Source organism: Dipodomys merriami, unplaced genomic scaffold (assembly GCF_024711535.1).
Source record: "Dipodomys merriami isolate MVZ:Mamm:240054 unplaced genomic scaffold, mDipMer1.0.p SCAF_21, whole genome shotgun sequence".
Taxonomy (NCBI): domain Eukaryota; kingdom Metazoa; phylum Chordata; class Mammalia; order Rodentia; family Heteromyidae; genus Dipodomys; species Dipodomys merriami.
Window position 1 is genome coordinate 6,885,245 of NW_027203493.1, and position 25,677 is coordinate 6,910,921.

At 43.5% G+C, this 25,677-nt stretch overlaps 1 protein-coding gene across 2 annotated transcripts; it reads left to right on the plus strand.

Annotated features, from left to right (window-relative positions):
- Mtch2 (mitochondrial carrier 2) lies at positions 1-25,451 on the plus strand. 2 transcript variants are annotated; one of them, XM_070032330.1, is made up of 13 exons: positions 3-174; positions 2,861-2,945; positions 3,099-3,205; positions 9,575-9,601; positions 9,788-9,850; positions 14,114-14,171; positions 14,500-14,551; positions 15,222-15,281; positions 15,713-15,806; positions 17,245-17,292; positions 20,168-20,235; positions 22,307-22,382; positions 25,242-25,451. In XM_070032330.1, exons 1-13 carry the CDS (start codon positions 88-90, stop codon positions 25,326-25,328), a joined length of 912 nt encoding a protein of 303 aa, XP_069888431.1. In that variant the 5' UTR covers positions 3-87; the 3' UTR covers positions 25,329-25,451. The 2 variants fall into 2 exon arrangements, with proteins under 2 accessions (XP_069888432.1, XP_069888431.1); XM_070032331.1 differs by lacking the exon at positions 9,575-9,601 and having other exon boundaries at positions 1-174.
- Positions 25,452-25,677: the final 226 nt, after the last annotated feature.

Sequence of the window (25,677 nt, forward strand, 5' to 3'; positions counted from 1 at the left end):
CAGTGAAGCCGGCGGCCCGGGCACGTGATCGGGGACCGGCTTGGTCGCTTGGTGGCTCGATCTGTCTGTCCGTCCGCGGGTGCCATCATGGCGGACGCGGCCAGTCAAGTGCTCCTGGGCTCCGGTCTCACCATCCTGTCCCAGCCGTTCATGTACGTGAAAGTGCTCATCCAGGTATGAGTCGCCGCCATTCCCTGCCCCGCCGGCGCCCTGTGGGCTCACCCTTCCCCGCGGCGCCCAGGGCCGGCGCCAGCCTCCCCGGGCCTCCATCCGCCCGGGTGATGCCTTCCCTGCCCCGCTGGCCTTTCCCTCCCCGCGGGGACGGTTCCCACCGCCCGGCGGCCGCCGTCGCGGGCCTCCCCGAGCCCTGGCCTCCTCTCCGGGCGGCGAGGCCCGCTCCCTCTCGCGTAGCCAACTGCCACCCTTCCCTGCCCGGCCTCCTCTCAACTTTGTTGTCCCCTTCCCTGAGGCCGATCCTGGCGGGTCGCCACCCAGAGCTGCCCTCCTCACCCCTCCTCAGATGAGCCTTCCCCTCACCTCTCCCCCTTCCCCTCCTCCCTTCCCCCTGCCACCGAAAAACACACAAATGAAAACCCCAGGGCCAGACGGGAAGTGGTCAGTTGGAGACAAATTGGAAATGATAGGGGAGAGCTAACATTGTCTTCCTTCCTTTCCTCACTAGTTAACTGCTGCTGCTGTGTTCAGAGATGTAATTCTTATTTCTATTTTTTTAGCACCCAAATACCTCCAGATACAAACACACACACACACTCACACCCACACACAAGGAACTCATTCAGAAGTGGTAATGAAGTCCAATTTTCTGAAGCGGTCCATTGAGGCTTTCCGGCAGCAGCTCCTGTGGTGTACATGACAATGAAAATCACCTCTGTCCAACCTGGAAATCAGTTCGCCGCAGTTTTTCACCGATTTAAGCATGAGCACTCCACTCCCTGATGTCTAGGCTCACCTACCCCTAGTTAGTTTGTAATCTACTGTAAAATAAGCCTTAAATGGTATCTTACATCCACAGCCAAGTAGGCCAGGTTTGGGCTTGATGGTACACTTTAGTCTTTTCAACTGCTTTTCTAAGTTAGCCAGTGATGAGCAAGTTCATTTTTTTAGATATTGAGCATTGATTATAATTTGTTCATTGTGCCAAGGAAGGAAAACATGTTTTAAAACCTCTATTCTCTACCTTTCTGTAAAAATTACACAAGACACTGGCAAGAGCTGTATTACTTTTTTTTTTTTTTGGTGCTGGTTCTGGGACTTGAACTGTGGACCTAGGAGCTGTCCTCAGAGTTTGTTTTTTTTTTTTTTCCTCCTCTATGCTAGCACTATTCCCTGTGAGCCACAGCTCCACTTCCAGATTTTTGGTGGTTGATTGGAGAGTCTCATGGACTTTCCTGCTAGGGCTGGCTTTGAACCACAATCTTCAGATCCTCAGAGTTGTTAGGCTACAGACATGAGCTACCAAAGCAATCCTATTTGTTTCTGAAATTATCTGTGTGGACTCAGATTCCATACTACTTTCAAAGCTATTGTTGTGCTGGGAAGGTGGCTCAGTGGTAGAATGCTTGCCTTGCATGCATGAGGCCCTGGCTTCGATTCTTCAGCACCACATAAGTAGAAAAAAGCCAGAAGTGACACTGTGGCTCAAGTGGTAGGGTGCTAGCTTTGAGCTTAAGAGTTGAGGGACAGCGCCCAGACCCCAGAGTTCAGCTCCCACAACCAACAACAACAACAAAAAAAAGCTACTGTAAATAAGTGATTTCAACCTAGAACAAAGCCTTTGATTGAAATGTACTGTGATGTCTAAAACAGAAGTGGCAAGTCTGGGGCCAGATGATGTCTGTCATGGCAGCCTGTATGAACCCACTATTCAGTAGTTCCCCAGACAACAGATTTTTAGTGACATTCAGAGCTCTTACCTCAACAACTTGAATATCTGTTCTGATTTCACAACATGTATGTTGCCAAGTGTTCCAGAGTTTGATGAAATTCCCAAGTACTCAGTTTTTAAAATAGTTGCTCCAGAAGTGCTTTTAGGGAATTCAGATGGGAGTTTCAACAGGTTAAAGAATTGTAACAGTGGAGACTCAAAAACTGCCCTAAAAGTGTGTGGCTCAAATGGTAAAGCACCAGCCTTGAGCTAAAAAGCCTACCAAAGAGCCTGAGTTGCTGAGTTCAAGCTCCAGTACTGGCACCAAAGAAAAACAAAAACAAACTAAAAATCCTGAATATAGGGCTGGGTAGGTGGCTCCGTGGTAGAATGCTTGCCTTGCATGCATGAGGTCCTGGGTTCAAAATTCCTTAGCACCACATAAGCAGAAAAGGCCGGAAGTAGTGCTGTGACTCAACTGGTAGAGCGCTAGCCTTGAGCTGAAGACCTGAGGGACAGTGCCCAGGCCCAGAGTTCAAGCCCCACGACCAAAAAAAAAAAATAAAAGAACTCAAAAAAATCCTGAATATATTATTCAAATAGTAACCATTAATTTTTTTATAAAATGGCATTCATTAAATTGTTAATGATAGTCTGTTCATTTAACCTGAACCTAGCTTGTAATTATTTCCTAAGTGAATTTAGCTCTCCAGACATGTAGTTGATGCTGGCTTAGTGGATATGTAAGCCTGACTGATGTAGTGGTACACACTTGTAATCCCAGCACTCAGGAGGTTAGGTGAGATGGTAAATTTGAGGCCAGCCTAGGCTACACAGTTAGATGCTTTCTCAAACCTTCCCCCAAAACACACAAAAAAGTGTATAAATCTGACTTTTTTTCTTTATTCAGGACCTTCCAACCAAGGCATTCCTGACACTATTGCATAGTTTTGATGTATTCCTTTGCTTTTAAAGGTGGGATATGAGCCTCTTCCTCCAACAATAGGACGAAATATTTTTGGGCGGCAAGTATGTCAGCTTCCTGGTCTCTTTTGTTATGGTAGGTGTCTTTGATTTGTTTGGGATTGGATGATGCAGGGGACTGTTAGGTTGAAGTTACCAAGAAAAAAATGTGTAAAAGGCAACGTTGCCTTGAAATTTCTTTGTAACCATCTCTTTGACTTATACCTTACATCTCTGACTTTGTTCTTAGCTCAGCACATTGCAAGCATCGATGGGAAGCGTGGCTTGTTCACAGGCTTAACTCCAAGACTGTGTTCAGGAGTCCTTGGAACTGTGGTCCATAGCCAAGTTTTACAGGTAAGAGAAAAATCAGTTTATCTTCCCATCTATTTGAGGTGCCTTAAATGCAACCAAACTTAATTTTGGAGAATAATTTGTTCCATTGTCGAGAACAATTTCAAAGATAGCTGTATAGCCCTGATCCCTTTCTTTTCTTGGAAAACGCTCTCTCATTATTCTTCCTTGGCAAACAAGGAGTGTTTGTGCAGAATGAAGTAATTCTCTGAGACGGTCATTTGAGTGGAAATTAAGTAACTGCACGGATGGGATCATCTGTATAGTTGAGTTTGTTTCTCTGAGAGGAGGAAGAAGCTGATCAAAATATACCCTTTTTTTCTGACTTTATTCTAATTTTAGGATTAGTAAAACATATTCTATTAAAAACTTCAAAAAAAATACCAGCTGGGGATATAGTGTGGTGAGAGAGCCTGCCTAGCATATGCAGAGCTCTGGGTTCCATCACTGATACCAGAAAAAAACCATCTGATGTGTTATGTGAAGAGGAAGAAGGGTCTGGGCACTGATTTTTCTTGACTTATTTTGTGGTTATATTTGCTTTTTAATTATAATTACAAGATTGTTCATTTCTGTTTTGTGTACTGTTCTACTTATGTGTTCTACTGTGTAAATTTAAAGTTAAAAAAAAAAAATACATGATCAGCCAAGCACTGGTGGCTGAGATCTGAAGATTGCAGTTCAAAGCCAGCCTGGGCAGGGAAGTCCATGAGATTCTTATCTCCAGTAACCACCAGAAAACCACAAGTGGCCCTGTGTCTCAAAGTGGGAGAATGTTTGCCTTGAGCCTTTGAAGAAGCTGAGGGTCAGGGCCCAGGCCCTGAATTCAAGCCCCATGACCAATGAAACAAACAAAAAAAAATGATCAATGGCAGGGTAGTCATTACTTTTTTGTTTGTTTGTTTTGCCAGTCCTGGGGCTTGAACTCAGGGCATGGGCTCTGTCCCTGAGGCTCTCTGCTTAAGGCTAGTGCTCTACCACTTGAGCCACAGCACCACTTCTGGCCTTTTTCTGTTTATGGGGTGCTGAGGAATCAAACCCAGGGCTTCATACATGCTCGGCAAGCACTCTAAGCCACATTCCCAGCCCTAGTGGTTACTTTTGAAAGGAAAAGATTAAGAGATGGAACTTAAACTCTGTGCCACTCTAAGAATACATGTAAGCAAAAAAAGGGAAAAGTTTAAGGGTCCATAGAGGCCATTTGCCAGGCCAGTTACTGAATGTGTGTGTCCTACCGACCCGGGGCATAGTTCAATACAAATGCCCAGCTCTTGACAAACATTATATCCTAGTGGTAGACAAGTAGGTAAATTTAAAAAAAAATCTGTATGTTTGAGATATTTATTAAAATGTTCTTGAAAATATCAATGGTGGGAGGGGACAGGACCTCTGCTCCACCCCTCTCCACAGCTTTCCTGCCCGCACCGGCTGGTAGAGGTTGGTAACATGGAGGATGGAAGTCCTCTACAGGGAAGGTGGCCTGGATGCATTAGTGTGTGTAGTCAGCCAGGGTCCCTCACAGTTTCTGTCACATGCTACTCCCTTCTGACTGCCCTCCTCTAAGATGGAGGGCCAGCTGGACACTGAGCAGCCTGTCGTGCACCTGCTGCAGATCCTGGACTGGTTGCTGGCTTGGACAAGCTATTCGGCGCCCTATTCAAAACTCCCTACCCAAAAGTCTGCAATGACTACTCCTGGTCACTCTTGGTGAAATTGCCAAAGCCTTCATGAACTTGAGTGACAAGCTGAAGGGAACAAGTAGTAGGCTCTGATTTTCACTTCCACACTCTATCATACCTTCAGCATCTTCAGTCTCTTTCTGGATATGCGTGTCCACACGAGAACCAGGGTTAACACTTCATGCTTCTGTGCCCTGCTGGGCCGGGAAGGCTGTCCCTGACAGTGCTGTCCCAGGTCTGGTAATAGAGGCACCTAGTGTGAGGCTGCTGAGCTGTTTCTGGTCCCCTGGACATGCACATGAGCAATCTTCCCGGGGGCCTCTGTGGACCCAGACTTATAAAAAGAGATGTAGGGACTGGGATGTAGCTCAGTGGCAAAGCACTTGCCTAGCAAGTGCAATGTCCTGGATTTGATCCCCAGTACCAAAAAAGAAAAGACCAAAAAAGAAAAAAAAATACAATTAAGAGCTGAGAATGTGGCTCAGTGGTAGAGTGCTTACCTAGCATGAATGAAGCCCTGGGTTCAATTCCCCAGCACCACATACAGAGAAAAAGCCAGAAGTGGTGCAGTTGTTCAAGTGGTAGAGTGCTAGCCTTAAGCAAAAAGCTCAGGGACAGTGCCCAGACCCTGAGTTCAAGCCTGAAGACTAGCAAAAAACAAAAAAGGAAAAGAAATACAGTTAAAGAAGAGATGTAGGAGCTGAAGACAAAGAAGATGCTAATGGACTGCAGGTTATCAGCCCACAAATGGTCTGCAAATGGACATGTTTCAACGTAAAACCCATAGGGACTTCTGTCTATGATAAATACATGCTCTTGGCTTCTTGAGCTTTTCTGCCCCCAGTTTCAGGATACCCACGTAATATGCCTTTCCATGTCCAGACACAGTGGCCCTTCCAACCCTGCCTCGAAGTTAATACACTCGTACCCATTGTCCTGCCTTTGGTCACAGCCAGCTGGAAGAGTTCTGGAGTTGTGGCACCAGTTGTCAGGAATATGTCACACAGTCTGAGTGATGAGGCTTCTGCACTAGGCGTGGGAGAGAGGTTATGGTTGTTAGCGCTCTCTGTCCCCAAGAGTGAACTTGAGAAGATGGGCTGGGCCCCCATAGCTCACGTGTGCAGGCCTAGCTGCTCCAGGAGGCTGAGACCTAAGAATCACTGTTGGAAGCCAGCAGGGGCAGGAAAATCCATGACAGTCTTTTTTTTTTTTTTTTTTTTTTTTTTAAATACTTCAATGTTTTAATCCTCAGTACTCCTTTTTTTTTTTTTTTTTGTCGGTCATGGGGCCTGCACTCTGGGCCAGGGGGCTGTCCCTAGGCTAGCCACTTTGGCTTTTTTTGCTTATGTGGTTGCTGAGGAATTGAACCCAGGGCCTCATGCATGCAAGGCAAGCACTCTACCACTGAGCCACCTTCCCAACCTCCATGACAGTCTTATCTCCAATTAAGCACTAAAAAAAACAGAAGTGGAGCTGTGGTTCAAGTGCTAGCATGCCAACTTGAGGACAAAAGTTCAGGGGCAGTATCCAGGCATTGAGTTCAGGACCAACACAAAAATAAAAAAAAGAGAGAGATGGGAATTGCAGGAAGAGAAGCTAGAAACACTGAAGAAAGAAGTTTTAAGTCTTCCATGCATATTCAGAGAAGGGAGCAGTCTGGTGTTAATAAGAGCCATGGAGATGCACAGTTGTCCTGGAGGGAAGGGAGAACCACATAAGTTCTGGCCTACACAGATGCCTCTTGCTCAGGATAACCAGACCTCCTATTTATGTTCACAATCCGTGGTGTATTAGGTTTTACCTTATTATTTATTATTTATTTATTTTTGTTGGTAATGGGGCTTGAACTCTGGGCCTGGGCGCTGTCCCTCAGCTCTTCAGCTCAAAGCTAGTGTTCTGCCACTTGAGCCACAGCACCGCTTCTGGCTTTTTCTGTTTTATGTGGTGCTGAAGAATTGAACCCAGGGCCTCATGCATGCAAGGCAAGCACTCTACCACTGAGCCACCTTCCCAAGCCCTTTTATCTTATTTTGTTGCTAGTACTGGGGTTTGAACTCCAGGCCTCAGCATTTGGCTGGTGCTTTACCACTGACCTCCATCATTAAAATGTATAAAAACTGCTGAAGCTTTGTTGTTGGGTTTTTTTTTAACCTTAAAGCATATTAGATTTTACTTTATTTTTTGCTTATGTTCACAGTCTTCCAGAGCTCATTATTCCTCATCCTCTGGGAATCCATATATATGGCAAAGGCAGATGTCAATAAAATGTGGGTTGTCCTTCTAAAAAATACAAATGAACTGTGAATAGTAGCACTCAGGAGGCTGAAGCAGGAAGATTATAAGAGTTCAAGGCTACCCTGGGCTATATAGCAAGACCCTGTCTCAAAATAGCCAAGCAACAGTGGCTCACACCTGTCATCTAGCTATGCAGGAGGCTGAGATCTGAGGCAGGAAAGTCAGATTCTATCTCCAGTTAACCACCAAAAAGCCAGAAGTGGAGCTATGGCTCAAGTGGTAGAGCAAATCAGCTAAGGAACAGTGCCCAGGCCCTGAGTTTGATCCCTAGTAACAGCACCAAAAAACCCCAAAACATCAACATTCATTTGTTTCTTTGAACCAGCTTTTTAACTGGTAATACAAGTTTTTTTGTGTGTTTGTTTGTTTTGGTTTTTTGGGTCTGATCGTGGGGCCTGAACTCTGGGCCTGGGCACTGTCTCTCAGTTCTTCAGCTCAAGGCTCTACCACTTGAGCCACAGCGCCACTTCCGGCTTTTTTTTTTTTTTTTTTTGCTTATGTGGTGCTGAGGAATCGAACCCAGGACCTCATGCATGCAAGGCAAGCGCTCTACCACTGAGCCACCTTCCCAGCCCCACAAGTATTTTCTAAGGCAAATTTTTTTGTGTTTTTTCCCTCCATCACTAAAGAGCTTTACTACTGATCTGTATCTCTAAGTCTTACCTGTGGCCTGTGTGTGCATGTGTGTCTGTGTGTGTGCTCTTGTATGCTCGTGTGTGCTCGTGTGCATGTGTGTGTGTGCATATGCCAATCCTAGGACTTGAATTCTGGGGCTTGGGCACTATCCCTGAGCTGCTTTTGCTCAAGACTAGCTCTCTGCTACTTGTACCACAGCACCACTTCTGTCTTCTTCTATTTATGTCCACTATAGTCTGGACTTGGTGGTATTCACATTCTCTTCTCTGGAAGAGGAGGAAATCTTGCTTGTCTTAGGAACCGACCCAAAAGGAAAATTAAGGGGGTTTTGACTATCTAAACTTTCCACCTGCTCTGCTTTTTTATGCAGTGAAGAGATAGTCTGGCCCTAATTTGATATTTGTTCTGCTTTTTCCACAAGAGACTATTTTTCCCAGGCTGTTCTTACCCACTCTTAATTCCTGTTCAATATACATGGTTAGCAAATAATGTTCTAGGATTACATTTTTCTTCCTTTGTTGGAGGTGGCTTTGTTGTGGTTTATTTGTTGTAATCCTGGGATTGAATCTGGGATCTTGGCTCTGCTAAAGAGGCACTCTGTCATGTATCTACATCCTTCCCTTTTCTTCCATTTACTGATTGGTTGATTGATTGATTGATTGATTTTGTCAGTCCTGGGGCTTGAACTCAGGGCCTGGGTACTGTCCCTGAGCTTCTTTTTGCTCAAGGCTAGCAGTCTGCCACTTGAGAGCCACAGTGCCACTTCTGGCTTCTTCTGTTTGTGTGGTACTGAGGAACCGAACCCAGGGCTTCATGTATGCTAAGCAAGCACTCTACCACTAAGCCACATTGCCAGCCTCTTTTCTTCATTTTAAATAAGAGGGTTTTTTGGGGGGTGGGGGGGGTTCAGTCGTGGGGCCTGAACTCGGCCTGGGCACTGTCCCTCAGCTCTTCAGCTCAAGGCTAGCACACATTGCCACTTCCAGCTTTTTTTTTTCTTTTTGCTTATGTGGTGCTGAGGAATCAAACCCAGGGACTCATGCATGCAAGGCAAACGCTCTGCCACTGAGCCACCTTCCCAGCCCCAAATGAGAGTTTTTATGAGTATTTGCTTACTCCTGTTGCCGACTATTTTTGAACTTGGCAATAAAATCTCAGAGACAGGTGGGTATGAGTGGCTCATGCCTACAATCCAAACTACTCAGGCAGCTGAGATCTGAGGATCATAGTTTTAAGAAACAAAGACCATGATAGTCTTATCTCTAAGTGGAGCTGTGGCCCAAATGGTAGAGCATCAGCCTTAAGCAAAAAAGCTAAGGGAGGGATACCCAAGCCAGAATTCCTCTCTCTTCACAAAGCCTGTTCCCACTTATACTTTTGCTTTCTGCCTTTTGCTTCTAAGTAAACTTACTCTTCCTATAAAAAAAAAAAATGGTAGCACCCAAGTACTGAGTTTTAAGCTCCAGTATGGTGCACACACATGCGTGCACACATATATACACAACCACACAGGAAAAATCCCTACTTTTATTTCCAATTGATTATTTAGAAATAGAAACAAGCTGGAAGGCTGGAGACTCAAGTAGCAGACCAATTGACTGCCAAGCACAGGGCCTGAGTTAAGACCCAGGTGCTCCCCGAAGATATTACAGATTTGCAGGAAAAAATTCAACAGTTTTCTGCCAAAAGAGTGTTGGGTTTTTTTTCCTCCCATATAATACATAATATCCCTAACAATCCTTTCTTCTGGTTTCTTTTGTAGCACTATCAGGACCTGGACAAACCTGAGGTACGTTGAAGATGATTTCTAGGCATGAGTTCCTTTCTTTTGCAAAGTTACTGCTATTTGGACCTCTTTAGGAAAAGCCAGATACTTTCTTTTATTGCAGTGGCGTGTTGGCTTATAAGGTAGCCACCAATTGGAACAGTTCAATTTAAACACACCAAAATCTTTGTCTTTGATTTTTACTTCTAGGATTCAGGAATTGGAAGTTTCCATAGAGAAGGCTCATGTTCCTTTGACCGAGTTATCAAAGAGGTAAGAAATGTATTCTTTATTATTTCCCTGGTGTTAGAACTGTGGAACCCTGATTAGGAGACCTGTATTTCCATGTATGAACTTTGAACTGGACTTTTTTGCCAAGTGGGGTAGCACATGCCTGCAATCATAGCACTCAGGATAGCATTCCAGCTTTTAGGATGCAGAGGCAGACCAGACTGGGATGCATAGTGAAATCCTGTCTTTAAAAAAAAAAAAAAAAAAAATCAAGCCAGGTGCCAGTGGCTGAGATCTGAGTGGCCAGAAGACTGAGATCTGAGGGTTATGGTTTGGAATCGGCCTAACCAGACAAATCCTTGAGACACTTATCTGCAATTAACTAGCAGAAATCCAGAAATGAAGGCATTGTGCAAGTAGCAAAAGCACCAACTATAAGCAAAAAAGCAGCAAGAGCTGGAGGCCTTGAGTTCAAGCCCTAGTACTGGCTTAATTAATTAATTAATTATGAGGCTTTTCTACGTGCATAACCTGTCAGAGAGGAGCAGTCCTTGCTGTTTGGAATAAATAAGTCCAATTCAAAGAAACTCATTTTGCCCATTTAACCTTTAAAACGGAAGAGGTTTTTACTAAAGGTTGTGTTTTTGTTTTTTATTTAATCGTTTTATCATATGGGAGATTAAAGCCAAGATCTTTCACTTGGTAGGCAAATAATTTACCACTTGAGCTATCTATGCCTTTAGTCCTTAAAGTCTTCTAAAGGTTTAAAAACCTTAAGCACAGAAGTGTTAGAAGAGCAGCCAGGCTTTTTACATATTAGATATTTTTCCAGAAACAATTTCTTTTTTTTTTTTTTTTTTTTTTTTTTTGGGTCCTGGTCATGGGGCCTGAACTCTGGGCCTGGGCGCTGTCCCTCAGCTCTTCAGCTCAAGGCTAGTGCTCTACCACTTGAGCCACTGTGCCACTTCTGACTTTTTTCTTTTTGCTTATGTGGTGCTGAGGAATCAAACCCAGGACCTTCATGCATGCAAGGCAAGCGCTCTACCACTGAGCCACCTTCCCAGCCCACAGAAACACTTTCTTCTTATTGTAACTCTGAAATAATTTCCTTACTCATCCCTCTGCATGGCCATCTTCTGCAGTTTTCAGAACCACCCTTGAACTGGGGTGTGACTCAGTAGTAGAATACTTTCTTAGTGGGCATAAGGGTTTGAGTTCCATCCGGACTCACTATTCCCAGAACCACTCTTAGTCTTCACATTTTATACCTTTGTGTGTTCGCACACATGTAGGTACAAAGTTCATTAAAAAGTAGAGATACAGGGGTTGGAGGCATGGCTCAGTTTGTAGAGTGCTAACCCATGAGCCAAAGCAGTAGGTACTAAGGTACTAACTGGTCTTGAGCCTGAAAAAAAGAAAAGTAGGGATACAAAGCGGGGCTTAGTGACATGCATCTGCTGCTAGTCCTAGCTATTCAGGAAACTGAAGCAAAATGATCACTGGAAACCAAGTGCCGCCAGTGGCCCACACCCGTATTTCTAGCTGCTCAGGAGGCTGAGATCTAAGGATCACAGATCAAAGCCAGCCTAGGCAGGAAAGTCTATGAGACTCTTATCTCCAGTACACTTCTCAGAAAAAGCCAGAAGTGATGCTGTAGCTCAGTGGCAAAGTGTTAGTCTTGAGCAAAAGAAGCTCAGGGTCACCACCCGGGTGGTGTTCAAGTCCCATGACAGGCAAAAAAAAGATTACTTGAAGCCACTGGTGGCTAACACCTGTAATCCTAGCTACGCAGGAAGCTGAGATCTGAGGATCACATTCAAAGCCTGCCTGGGCAGGAAAGTATGAGACTTATTTCCAATTATTCAAAAATTGGAAGTGGAGCTGTGGCTTAAAGTGGTAGAGCACTAGCCTTGAACAAAAGAGCTCAGGGACAGCTCCCAGGCCCTGAGTTCACATGCCTTGACCAACCACTTGAGCCCAGGAGATTGAGGTCAACCTGAGCATTGAGACTTGGTCTCCAGCCTCTTACCCCCTCAAAAAGAATAGAAGCACAGATATAGTAATATTAATTTTTTTATTTTAACTTTTTTTTTGGTAGTCGTGGGGCTTGAACTTGGCCTGGGTGCTGTCCCTGAGCTCTTCAGCTCAAGGTGAGTGCTCTCCCACTTGAGCCACAGTACCACTTCCAGTTTTCTGGTGGTCAGTTGGAGATAAGAGTCTTGTAGACTTTCCTGCTTGGGCTGGCTTTGACCATGATCCTCAGATCTCAGCCTCCTGAGTAGGATTACAGACCTGAGCCAACAGTGCCTGGCTTTAAGTGTGTGTGTGTGTGTGTGTGTGTGTGTGTGTGTGTGTGTGTGTCTGTGTGTGTGTGTGTGTGTGTGTGTCTGTGTGTGTGTGTCTGTGTGTGTGTGTCTGTGTGTGTGTGTCTGTGTGTGTGTGTCTGTGTGTGTGTCTGTGTGTGTGTCTGTGTGTGTGTCTGTGTGTGTGTCTGTGTGTGTCTGTGTGTGTCTGTGTGTGTCTGTGTCTGTGTCCCAGTTCTAGTGTTTGAACTCAGAACCTGGGTACTGTCCCTTAGCTTTTTCCTCAAGACTGGCTCTGTACCAAGTGCCTCAGCGGCACTTGGGGTTTTTTTGGTGATTAGTTGGAGATAAGAGCCTCATGGACTTTTCTGTCTTGGCTGGCTTTGAACTTTGACACTCAGATGCCTAAGAGTAGGTAGGATTACAGGTGTGAGCCACCTGCACCTGACTTGTGTTTTAATTTGTTAGCCCATCCTGTTTCACAGTATCCTCTCAGAGTTACCATTAGTATGGGTGTGAGAAGTTTCTTAACTGATAGGCTACAGACAGTGTTTAACTACAATCTGAATGTCAGTTACATTTACAACCCCAGTACCTGCTTTTTAAAATCACAACCCAGTGTTGTGATTTAATTTTTCTTATTTCCTCCTTACAGAGTCCTAGACTAGAAAAATAAACTAGGGCCAGCACAGCAACTCTAAAGCCTGCTTAGATACAAGGTTGTGGTCTCAAATCAGAATTGTTTTATTCTTCCTAAAATGTTGAGACAGTTTACATAGAGCAGGGCATTTGACCTCAGCATCAGAATCGCTGAAATCACTCACAGTGAGGGAGCAGTTTAAAAATCTATATACAAACACAGTTTGATTCAGCTGGTGATTCTGTTTCTTAGCTTTTTTGTTGTATGTGTGAAATTGAGAAAATGACAGAAATCTCCTTTGTAGAAAGGTTTCAGAAGGTAAGAGGTGGCAGGGAGGGTGGCTCTTGCCTTACATGCCTTACATGCATGAGGCCCTGGGTTCAATTTCTCAGCACCACATAAACAGAAAAGGCCAGAAGTGGTGCTCTGGCTCAGGTGGTAGAACACTAGCCTTGAGCTGAAGAGCTGAGGGACAGTGCCCAGGCCTAGAGTTCAGCCCCCACGACCAACCAAAAAAAATTAAGAGATGACAAACACAAATTCATCCTGACTACAGCCCTGAGGTGACTACTGGTAACATGTTGATGTGTGTTTATGGAAAATGCATTTCCCACAGATTACGATGAAGTCAAGACACCCGTTGTTCACACCTATAATCTTAGCTTCTGAGGAGACTGAAATCTGGAGAATCCCAGTTTGGAGCCTGGGTGAAGCCAATCTAGGCAGAAAAATCCAAGAGATTCAAACTCTAAATTAAGCAGCAAAAAACTGGGCTGTAAGCATAGATCAAGTGACAACACACAAACTAAGAAAGTCTTAGTTCAAATTGGGAACTGAAAATAAATAAATAAATAAAAGGTTAGGATAATACTGTTTGTATTGGTCTTTGTCACCTGCTATCTGGATCTGAATATTATTTTACAAAATTGTCTGTGTCTTTGACAGTTACAAGATTTAGTTGTGCATTGAGTTTTTTTTTTAAAAAAAAAAAAAAACAAAACAAAAAACGGGGAACAATATTACATTGTGTCCCATTCAAGCTCTTCTTCCTGACACCAAAGCAGGAGGTCTGTGGCCACCAATATCCACCCAAATTCCTTCTCATAGGAATTTTTTTTTTCTTTTGTCTGTTGTGAGGCCTGAACTCTGGGCCTAAGCACTGTCCCTCAGCTCTTCAGCTCTACCACTTGAGCCATAGCACCACTTCTGGCTTTTTCTGCTTATATGGTGCTGAGGAATCGAACCCAGGGCCTCATGCATGCAAGGCAAGCACTCTACCACTGAGCCACTTTCCCAGCCCCTCTCATAGGAATTTGAATGTCATTTATTTAGATTTCAGAAATGTGTGTTGCTTGTTCCTAGACAACTCGAGAGATGATCGCTCGTTCTGCTGCTACCCTCATTACACATCCCTTCCATGGTACGTTTGCAGTTGATAACTGGATCTAATTTGTTTTCTTTTATAACTTGATCTCTCCTGGCCACTTAGATGAGCAAATGTGAAAGTTGACTAAAGTGTTTGCCTGCATGGTTTCTGTGTGCTTGTTTTGGCTTTTCTCCAGTTTTTCCAAATAGCCAGTGTTTTTAGGGCTATCAAAATATACTTTTTTTTCTTTATTTTTTATTGTGAAAATACTGTACAGAGGGGTTACAATTACATGGGCAAGATAATGAGTACATTTCTTATCAAGCATTGTAGCCTCCTCCTCAAAATACACTTTTAAGATCTTTTTCTCTGTGTTCTACAGTGATCACTCTGAGATCTATGATACAATTCATTGGCAGAGAATCGAAGTACTGGTAAGTGGCTTGTTTTTAAATATGGATAACTGTTGAAACAAAGTAGTAAATTATTACTACTTTATATTTTCATGAATCTTAGCATTTACAGAACAAGTTTATGCATGTTTTTTGTTTTTTTGTTTTTTTTTTTTTTTTGGGTCCGGTCATGGGGCCTGAACTCTGGGCCTGGGTGCTGTCCCTCAGCTCTTCAGCTCAAGGCTAGCACTCTACCATTTGAGCTACAGCGCCACTTCCGGCTTTTTTTCCTTTTTGCTTATGTGGTGCTGAGGAATTGAACCCAGGGCCTTGAGCATGCAAGACGAGTGCTCTACCACTGAGCCACCTTCCCAGCCCCAAGTTTATGCATGTTGTATCATTTGATCTGCACCAAAACAAAAGAACATAAAATAAAAAAATAAGTCCAAGTGGGGTTGGTCTACCCACAACCACAGATGAAATTGCACAGCCACTGAATCCAGGTTCAGCTTGAACTCTGTATACTCCATCCTTGGAAGTTAATTTCTTCACTTTCTTTGAATTTAACTATCTTTTGTGTGAGAGGCTGCTAGGATAATGTAAAGGATGCTGGATGGCATAAATTAGACAGTGTCAAACTGATTACTGAAATTACTTTTTTATAGCACCCAAATGATTTTCATGCATTTTTCTTTTCCTTCTATGTGTTTAGTGGACTCTGTGACTCCATATTAACCATCTATCGGGAAGAGGGCATACTGGGATTTTTTGCGTGAGTAAAATGTTGATTTATCTGTATGTGAATAGAAAATGAATAATTCTTGGGGGAAATGTCCTCTATGGGTTTATTACATTTTAAGCTCCTTTTAGAACCCTCTGACTTAAAGTTACTATCAAGATCCCAAACCTTTGCTTTCCTACATATATAAAGTGTTTGGGGTTTTTTTTGGGCAGTACTAGGGTTTAAAGTCAGTATCTTTCACTAGGTAGACAGGTACTGTACCACTTGAACCACAGTCCTCAGTTCTAAAAATGTTAGAAATGCGTTGGTCGGTTAGTTTTTGTTTTTGTTTTTGTTTTTTTGCTAGTCCTGGCTTGAACTGAGGCAATGAAATCTCTTAATTCTGAGAACTGTTTGTATTGTGTGGCTTGTCCTTTAATGATCATATTATTGATTCTTGTTTTTATTGTGTCTTCATGCAGGGGTCTCATTCCTCGCCTCCTAGGTGACATCATTTCTCTGTGGCTCTGTAACTCCCTGGCCTACCTCGTCAACACCTATGCACTCGACAGTGGGGTAGGTGGTGACCTTGGTGAGATGCACTAGTGTGGGCTTTTCCTTTTTTTTTATTCACTTGGCAGTCTTTTTAGAAGTCAGACCACAATATGTAATATGCTAGAAAGAGCATTGTTTGGCCTACAGTTATCAGTTGATTTTTTCAAAGCCTGACGGTACTGTGTACCATAGAGGAGTGCCTGTCATTCCCTAAGGTGTGACTGCATTTTCTTTTTTGACTGCATTTTCCCAAGAAACCCAGCCCTGTCACTCACGGTGGGCGGCTTCAAGATCACTTTTTTGGGGCCAGTCCTGGGGCTTGAATTGAGGTCTGGCACTGTCCCTGAGCTTCCTTTTGCTCAAGGCTAGCACTCTACTACTTGAACCACAGCACCACTTCCAGCTTTTTCTGTTTATGTGGTACTGAAGAATCAAACCCAGGGCTTCATGCGTGCTAGGCAAGCACTCTACCATTAAGCCACATTCCCAGCCAGCCCTCAAGATCACTTTTCTTTTTTTTTTTTTTTTTTGTCTGTTGTGGGGCTTGAACTCTGGGCCTGGGCGCTGTCCCTCAGCTCTTCAGCTCAGGGCTAGTGCTCTACCACTTGAGCCATAGCACCATTTCTGGCTTTTTTCTGCTAATGTGGTAATAAGGAATCGACCCCAGGGCCTCATGCATGCAAGGCAAGCACTCTACCACTGAGCCACCTTCCCAGCCCTCAAGATCACTTTTTTTTTTTTTTTTTTTTGGTCAGTCATGGGGCTTAAACTCTGGGCCTGGGAGCTGTCCCTCAGCTCTTCAGCTCAAGGCAAGTGCTCTACCACTTGAGCTACAGTGCCACTTCCAGTTTTCTAGTGGCTTATTGGAGATAGGAATCTCACGGTCTTTCCTGCCCGGGCTGGCTTTGAACTGCAATCCTCAGATCTTAGCCTCCTGAGTAGCTAGGATTACAGGTGTGAGCCACCCGCGCCCGGCTTCAAGATCACTTTTTTATTGATCCCTAATTTTACAGCATACAATGAAGCAGAGGACAGTTACACAGTGTCTCCAGAGTTTTCTGTGTTATCTGGAATGTTAGGGCACTCCTATATTGGTCTTTGTAGAAACATCAGCCTGAGAGGTTTCAAGTCAACCTTTCCTAGAAGTTGTTTCCCTTGTTTCAGCAGTGTGGGGTATCTTTGTACATAGGCAACTCCATCACAAGGAGTGTTGAGTATAGTGATGGAACTTTGCCACAGCATCTTTCACAAAGCGAGCTCTATACAGAAAGTGAATTGTACCTTGGATGTACTATAAGCAAAAGTTTCCAGGAAATGGAAACGGTTTTCTGATCTAGGGCTTACTACTCTTGTTTTTGAAATAATGAGACTATAAGATATATTGGTATGCTTGTGAGCAATTCATTTACTATCAGCTTAATGTTTTGGTTTATTCTGATAAGCTCTTTTCCTGTTTTAGGTTTCTACCATGAATGAAATGAAAAGTTATTCCCAAGCTGTCACAGGAGTAAGTTTTTTTATAATCTTCTTATTAACCTAGGAATAGTTTTGTTTTTCGTTTAAACCTGGCCTGTTTGATCATTGCCTTAAAGCCAGCAGATGTCCCGCTGGACAGCTCCCTCACGTTTGTTAATGTTTATCAGAGGTAAGATAATGCAGTTGATGTCTCACTGCATCAATACAGCCCACCTGGTTTGGTGCTGTTTGGCTTTCCAAGGGGATGTGTGAGCCACTATCCTGCTCATTCACTCCAGACAACTTCACCCTCTTTAATCTCTGGAGTCTTGGCAGTAGTTGACTAGTTTACTTTTTTTTTTTTTTTCTTTTGCCTGTACTGGGGCTTGAACTCAGGAGCTTGCTCTCTCCTTTGGCTCTTTCTGCTCACGGCTGATGCAGTACCACTTGAGCCACACATCCACTTCTAGCTTTTTGCTGGTTAGTTGGAAATGAGTCCTGTGGTCTTCTCTGCTTAGACTGGTTCTGAAACACAAGCCTCAGATCATAGCCTCCTGAGTAACTAGGATTATAGGTGTGAGCCACTAGCATTCAGTTTGGGGTTTCTGTTGTTGTTTGTGGTAGGCTTTGTTGTTTTTGTTTTTGTTTTTATTTGAGGCAGAGTCTCACTGTGTTGCCCAGACTGATATTTATTTGTTTGTTTAGTGCCAGTCCTGGGGCTTGAACTCAGAGCCCAGGTGCTGTTTCTGAGCTGCTTTTTTTTTTCTTCTTTTTTTTTATTGTGAAAATACTGTACAGAGGGGTTACAATTACATGGGTAAGATAATGAGCACATTTCTTATCAAGTATGGTAGCCTCCTCCTTTGTTTCCCCTTCCCATCCCTTCGTATCCCCCCTCCATCCCCCGCCCACCAAAGTTGTAAAGTTCGACATAACGACTTGTACATCTCATTGTTGCAGTGGATCCTCCTGTATCCCTGTTTTAATGATTTGTTTTTTCCCTTCCCCTCCACATATACCAACATCATATATAGTGAGAGCAGGGATTATACCATGGGGGAGGGACATACAAAATAACAAAGACATAATCTTATAAATATGTTAGAAAATCGAATGAAAGATCTCTCTTTATTTTTTTATTTTTTTGTCAGTCGTGGGGCTTGAGCTCTAGGCCTGGGAGCTGTCCCTGAGCAAGCGATGCAGCTCAAGGCTCATTGAGCTGATTTTTTTTTTTTTTTTTGGTCCGGTTGTGGGGCATGAACTCTAGGCCTAGATGCTGTCCCTCAGCTCTTCAGCTCAAGGCTAGCGCTCTACCACTTGAGCCACAGCACCACTTCCAGCTTTTTTCTTTTTGCTTATGTGGTACTGAGGAATCGACCCCAGGGCCTCATGCATGCAAGGGACAAGCACTCTACCACTGAGCCACCTTCCCAGCCCTCACTGAGCTGATTTTTTTACCTCAGGGATAGAACTCTATCATTTGAGCCATAGCTCTATGTCCAATTATTATTATTATTAATTTTTGTAGTTTATTGGAGATAGTAGTCTCATGGACTTTCTGCCCTGGCTGGCTTCAAACAATGATCCTCAGAACTCAGCCTCCTAAGTAGCTAGGATTACAGGCATGAGCCACTGGCACCCAGCAGACCCTAGCTGATTTATTTTTTGGGGGTGGGAGGTAATGGGGCTTGAACTCAGGTGCTGTCCCTGAGCTTTTCTGCTCAAACTAGGACTCTACCACTTTGTGCCACAGCTATAGTTTGAGTTTTCTGGTGGTTAATTGTAGAAAAGAGTATCAAGGACTTTCTTTTTTTTTCTTTTTGGCCAGTCTAGGGCTTGAAATTGAGGCCTGGGCACTGGCCCTCAGCTCTTCAGCACTCTTACCACTTGAGCCACAGTGTCATTTCCAGTTTTTCTGGTGGTTTATTGGAGATAAGAGTCTCTCAAATTTTCCTGCCCAGGCTGGCTTTGAACTGCAATCCTCAGATCTCAGGCTCCTGAGTAGTTAGGATTACAGGCATGAGCCCCTAGCACCTGGCCCTCCAACTAATTTTTTTTTTTTTTTTTTTTTTTGGTCCGGTCGTGAGGCCTGAACTCTGGGCCTGGGCACTGTCCCTTAGCTCTTCAGCTCAAGGCTAGCGCTCTACCACTTGAGCCACAGCGCCACTTCCGGCTTTTTTCTTTTTGCTTATGTGGTGCTGAGGACTCGAACCCAGGGCCTCAGGCATGCAAGGCAAGCGCTCTACCACTGAACCACCTTCCCAGCCCCTCCAAGTGATTTTTTTTTTTTTTTTTTTTTTGGGTCCGGTCGTGGGGCCTGAACTCTGGGCCTGGGCGCTGTCCCCCAGCTCTTCAGCTCAAGGCTAGCACTCTACCACTTAAGCCACAGCGCCACTTCCAGCTTTTTTCTTATGTGGTGCTGAGGAATCAAACCCAGGGCCTCAAGCATGCAAGGCAAGTGCTCTACCACTGAGCCACCTTCCCAGCCCCTTCCAACTGATTTTTTTTTTTTTTTCCAACTGATTTTTAACTTAAGTAAACTTACCTCTGCCTTCTAAGTCACTGGGATGATGATCACATGCTACCAAACCTAGCCAATAGTTGACTTCATTTCCATCGTCTTTGAAGGATGTTTATGCTGTTATTTTCATCAGAAGTATTTTGAAATGTTTTATTTGTATGTTACACTTTTTCCCCCATAAATACTGTTCAGTTTTACTTAAATGAAGACTCAGTCCAAAGATTAAAGGAGTTCTCTGGTCTTCTGTTAAAATGTTATTAGTATAGTACAGGCATGTCCAGGCCCAAAAATGAGAGGCTTTCCAGGTACTGAAAAGCAAGGGAAGGGAAAGAGGAATATAAGAACAACTCTGCTGTTCTTATATTAATAGTCTAATAACTTAGGTGTCTGTTTTGTCATTTTACAGTTCTTTGCCAGTATGTTGACCTATCCCTTTGTGCTTGTATCTAATCTTATGGCTGTCAACAACTGCGGGTAAGTACTTTGTATTCCTTTTAGTACGTGTGTGTTTGCACATGTGCGTGCATGTATGCATGCATGGGTGTGTGTGCGCATGTGTATTTCTGAGGACTGAACTCAGGGCCTCATACTAGGTAAATACTCTCTCACTGAGGTAGAGCCTCCTATCCCATCACCTGCATTTCTTTTTTTCTTTTCTTTTTTGCCAGTCTTGGGGCTTGAACTCAGGGCCTGGGCACTGTCTCTAAGCTTCTTTTGCTCAAAGATAACATGTACCACTTGAGCCACAGTGCCACTTTTGGCTTTTTCTGTTTATATGGTACTGAGGAATCGATCCTAGGGCTTCACGCATGCTAGGCAAGCACTCTACTACTAAGCCACATTCCCAGCCCCCAACTGTATTTCTTATCCTGGTAGTTAGCTGATAGGCAGAGCAGTTCTATTAGAAATGTAGGCAGGGGCTAGAAAGGTAGCTCATTGTAGAGTGCATGTCTTACATGCATAAGGCCTTGGGTTCGATTTCTCAGCACCACATAAGCAGAAAAAGCTGGAAGTGGTACTATGGCTCAAGTGGTAGAGCACTAGCCTGAGCTGAAGAGCTGAGGGATAACACCCAGGTCCAGAGTTCAGGCCCCATAACTGACAAAAAAGAAATATAGGCAAAGGGGAAGTAAAGGTAGGTCTATTAAATTCCTGATTTTTTTTCTGTATGCTCCCAGCAATTTACTCATTTATTTATTTTGACAATACAGTTGTTTTGTTTTGTTTTGTGCTGGCTTTGAACTCAGAACCTAGGCTCTGTCCCTGAGCTCTTTTGCTCAAGGCAGCACTCTACCACTTGCCATAGCTCCCACTTCTGGCTTTTTGGTAGTTAATTGGAAATGAGAGTCTCAGAGACTTTCCTACCTGGGCTGGCTTTAAACTGTGATCCTCAGATCTCAGCCTTGAGTTGCTAGGATTACAGGTATGAGCCACAGGTGCTGCATGGCTTTCATTTTATGTGCTTTTGTTTTGTTTGTCATGGGGCTTGAACTTCGGGCCTGGGCGCTATACCTGAGCTCTTTAGCACAAGGCTAGCGCTCTACCACTTGAGCCACAGCACTACTTCCGGCTTTTTCTGCTTATGTGGTGCTAAGGAATCAAACCCAGAGTCTAATGCAGGCGAGGCAAGCACTCTACCACTGAGCACCTTCCCAGCCCCATGCTTTTTTATTTTTAAAGTAGCTGCAACATGATAGCCCAGAGTGTACTTGAAAAATTAGTTACCTTTTCTTTTTACAAAGAAGTGGTTTTGGATATTATCCAGTTAGGAACATATAGTCAGCAACACTTGAATCTCTTGTCATATTTGTGACAAGTTGGTTTGTAATTCTCTTACCCTGCTGATTAGTCATGATACTGCTGTATTATAATATTTCATGTTTCCACTAATGAAAAAACCGCCCATGTCAAAAATAAGATTGAAGTTTGGGGGGGGGGCTGGGAATGTGGCTCAGTGGTAGAAGGCAGTGTTGTGCCTAACATGCATGAAGTCCTGGGTTCGATTCCTCATCACCACATTAACAAAAGGCTGGAAGTAGCACTGAGGCTCAAGTGGTAGAGTGCTATTCTTGAGCAAAAGAAGCTCAGGGACAGTGCTCAGGCCCTGAGTTCAAACCCCAGGATTGGCAAAAAAAAAAAAAAAAAGATTGAAGTTTCTGTGTGTATTGTAAAATCTGCAGCATGCTTGATCTTCCTGCTGCTTTAATAGAATTCATTTTGTTAGCACTAAAACTGCATCTCTGGCAGGAAATATTTCGTCAAAATTTATCAGACTCTCATTTTTTTTAGCCAGTCCTAGGGCTTGAACTCAGGGCCTAGGCACTGCCCCTGAGCTTCTTTTTGTTCAAGGCTAGTACTCTACCACTTAAGCCACAGGTCCACTTCCAGCTTTTCTGTTTATATAGTACTCAGGAATCGAACCCAGAGTTTCATGCATGCTAGGCAAGCACTCTACCACTAAACCACATTCCCAGCTCCTGTCAAACTCTTGAGAGAAAGTTTTGTAAACATTGGCATGACTAGCTAATCTTTTTTTCTCTTTCAGGCTTGCTGGTGGATCCCCTCCGTACTCCCCACTATATACTTCTTGGATAGATTGCTGGTACATGCTGCAAAAAGAGGTATTTCTACCTTGTGCTCGCATTTTGCTCTTATTTTCTTAAATAATGATTCATCACAGTTGTAACTCTTATAGTTTACTCTTTACTAATTGATGTGTTCTTTACAGTGTTCAAAAGTGACTCTAACATAATAATAAAATATGCTTAAAATTATCAGCAGATAAACTGAAGAAGAATTTATAGCCAGGCACTGGTGACTCACTTCTGTAATCCTAGCTGAATTTAGGAGGCTGAGATCTAAGGATCATGGTTCAAAGCCAGCCCAGGCAGGAATGTCCATGAGACTCTTATGTCCAATCAATCAATTAAAAAACTGGAAATGGAACTGTGGTCAAATGGTAGAGCGCTAGCCAAGAGCACAAAAGCTCGGGGACAGTGTCCAGACCCTGGATTCAAGCCCAGGACAGGCACATGAAAAAAGTTCTTTGCATCATTTTGTAGCATCAATGATACATTTTTTTAAAAGGCCTTTGTTCAGAAGGGTCAGACTCCCCAGCCTAGATTCTGAATGAAAAAGCCTAAGTGTTGATCCGAGCACATGCCTAAGATGTCACTGTGTAAATCTGATCTCAGTGTAGACATACTGTGAACATTTTACATTCTAGAAGTTAGACCTTTTTTTTTTTTCCTTCCCAGTGCTCTGGATCAAACCCAGGGACTGATTTACTTATCTACTTAGCTATCTATGTATGCATCCGTTGCTGGGTGCTGTCCCTGAGCTCCTTTTGCTCAGGCTTGTACTCTACCACGACTGCCCCACTTCCAGCTTTCTCTGTGATTAATTGGAGATAAGAGTCTCACAGACTGTGCTACCCAGGCTGGCTTCAAACAGCAGTCCTCAGATCTCAGCTTCCTAAGTAGTTAGGATTATAGGCGTGAATCACCAGTGCTCAGCAAACCTAGGGAATTTTGTGGCTAGTTTTCTAGTGTGATCCTCATTTGAAAGTTGGGAACTGGAGGTGTGGTTCAGTGGTAGAATACCTGCCCAGCAAATGCAAGGCCCTAAGTTCAAACTCCGTACCCCCCCCCCCATAAAAGGAAAGATGGCCTTTCTTTGCTTACTCTTAATTTTTACATGTTTTTATTATCTTTAAGTAGTCATACAAAGTTGCCATTTGACAAGACAATTTACAAATATAATATCAGGGCAGGGAAGGGTGCTCAGTGGTAGATTGCTTGCCTCACATGCATGAGGTCAGGCCTCAAGTTCAATTCCTCAGCACCACATAAACAGAAAAAGCCAGAAGTGGCACTGTGAGCTGAAGAGCTGAGGGACAGCGCACAGGCCCAGAGTTCAGGCCCAACTACTGACAAAAACAACAGCCAAGAAAAACGTACAAATACAATATATCTTGATGTATGTCACTCCTCTCAACATGCTCACCCATTCCTCCCTCTGCCCACTTTTTTTTTTGTGTTTTACTTTGTATGCAGATATTCTGCCACCAAGCTATATCCTCCAACTCCTTTCTTTACTTTCTCTTCCTTTGGGGGGGGGGGGGCACCAGTCCTGGGACTTGAACTCAGTGCCTGGGCAGGTGCTCAAGGCAGGCACTCTACCACTTGAGCCACAGTGCTATTTCCAGCTTTTCTGTCTATGTGGTACTAAGGAATCGAACCCAGGGCTTCGTGCATGCTAGGCAAGCACTCTACCATTAAGCCACATTCCCAGCCCCTTTCTTTACTTTCTAATTGGCCCCCTGCTATGAGAAGAAAGTACAGCATGGGTTAGGTATCAGACTCACCTCACCCAGGAACAGTTGCTTCTCTGAGTGCTTGACAGAGCAAATCAGGATTAGGCATTAGTTGTATGTGAGTCATAGTGCTAAGAGCTTTCTGTGGCATTCTGAAAATAACCATATGAACATTTACAATCTTGTTTCCCATAGGAAGAAATTAGGGTCAAGAGCATCTTAATGTCAGCTCTGTATACCAGGCTCTCGCAACCCATATGTGGGAATGTCAGGATTCAAACACAAGCTGTCTAGTCAGATGAGCTTAGAATGTTCTTACTGTAATTGTAAGATTTTTTAAAGTTCTCCTTAGAAACCTGACCATTTCATTAAAAATACCAATAGTAAGTTGATTACTGGTGACCCATGCCTGTAATCTTAACAGAAGAAATTTCAGTAGACTCATTTCCAAAATTATCAGCAAAAATCGAGGCAGAAGATGTGGTTCAAGTGGTGCTAGCCTAGCAATTAAGTATGGAGGCTCAGAGTTCAAACCTCAGTACCACAAAGGAGGAAAAAAAAAACATAAATAATAGAGCACTTTCCTAGCCCTAGGTTTGTTTCCCAGCCCTTCAGGGGAGGAAAATAAAAAGGTATAAGCTACACTTACTTGAGTGTTTGGACCCTGTTGTAATAAGTAACTTACATTTATTGACACATAGGACAATCCAGGAAGTGCTGAAGCCCAAATCCAATTGTGAGTGTTCTGAGTGCAAAGAAACTCTCCTTTGTGGATGAGAAACATTTGTTAGGGGCTGGGAATGTGGCCTAGTGGTAGATTACTTGTTTAGCATGCATGAAGCCCTGGGTTGTATTCCTCAGTATCACTCACGCAGAAAAAGCTGGAAGTGGCTCTGTGGCTCAAGTGGTAGAGTGCTAGGCTTGAGTAAAAGACGCTCAGGGACAGTGCCCAGGCCCTGAGTTCAAGCCCCAGGACTTACAAGAAAAAAAGAAACACTTGTTAATTCTATAGTAGCTCAGGCTATTCATTATTGGTGGTCCCAGCTCTGTTTCTGTCATTTTAATCATGTCCCCCAGAAACATGACCAGTTAGATCTCTGCTGATTTGGATTAATTGACCTTATCTTTCTGCCAGACTTTATTTCTGTCTTGTTTTGTTTTCCAGGGAAATATGAGCCGAGGAAATAGCTTGTTTTTCCGGAAGGTCCCCTGTGGGAAGACTTACTGTTATGACCTGAGAATGTTAATTTGAAGATGTGGGGCAGGGACAGTGACATTTCTATAGTCCCAGATGCACAGAATTATGGGAGAGAATGTTGATTTCTATACAGTGTGGCGCGCTTTTTTAATAATCATTTAATCTTGGGAAAATGGAGGTGATTGGTGTCTGCCTTTTTTGTTCTTTTTCCCAGCACAACATCCTTTACCACTGATACTCCCCCTGTAGTTATTCTGGATTGGGACGTTTTTGCTCTAGATTCTTGTTTTACTTAAACAGAAAAAAAAAAAAAATTTGTATTTTCCTTTAGGTACAAGCAGGTTGTCATGTGATTTGAGTCCTAATTTAAGACTTCATAAAATGAAGAATAGAATGCCAGTAA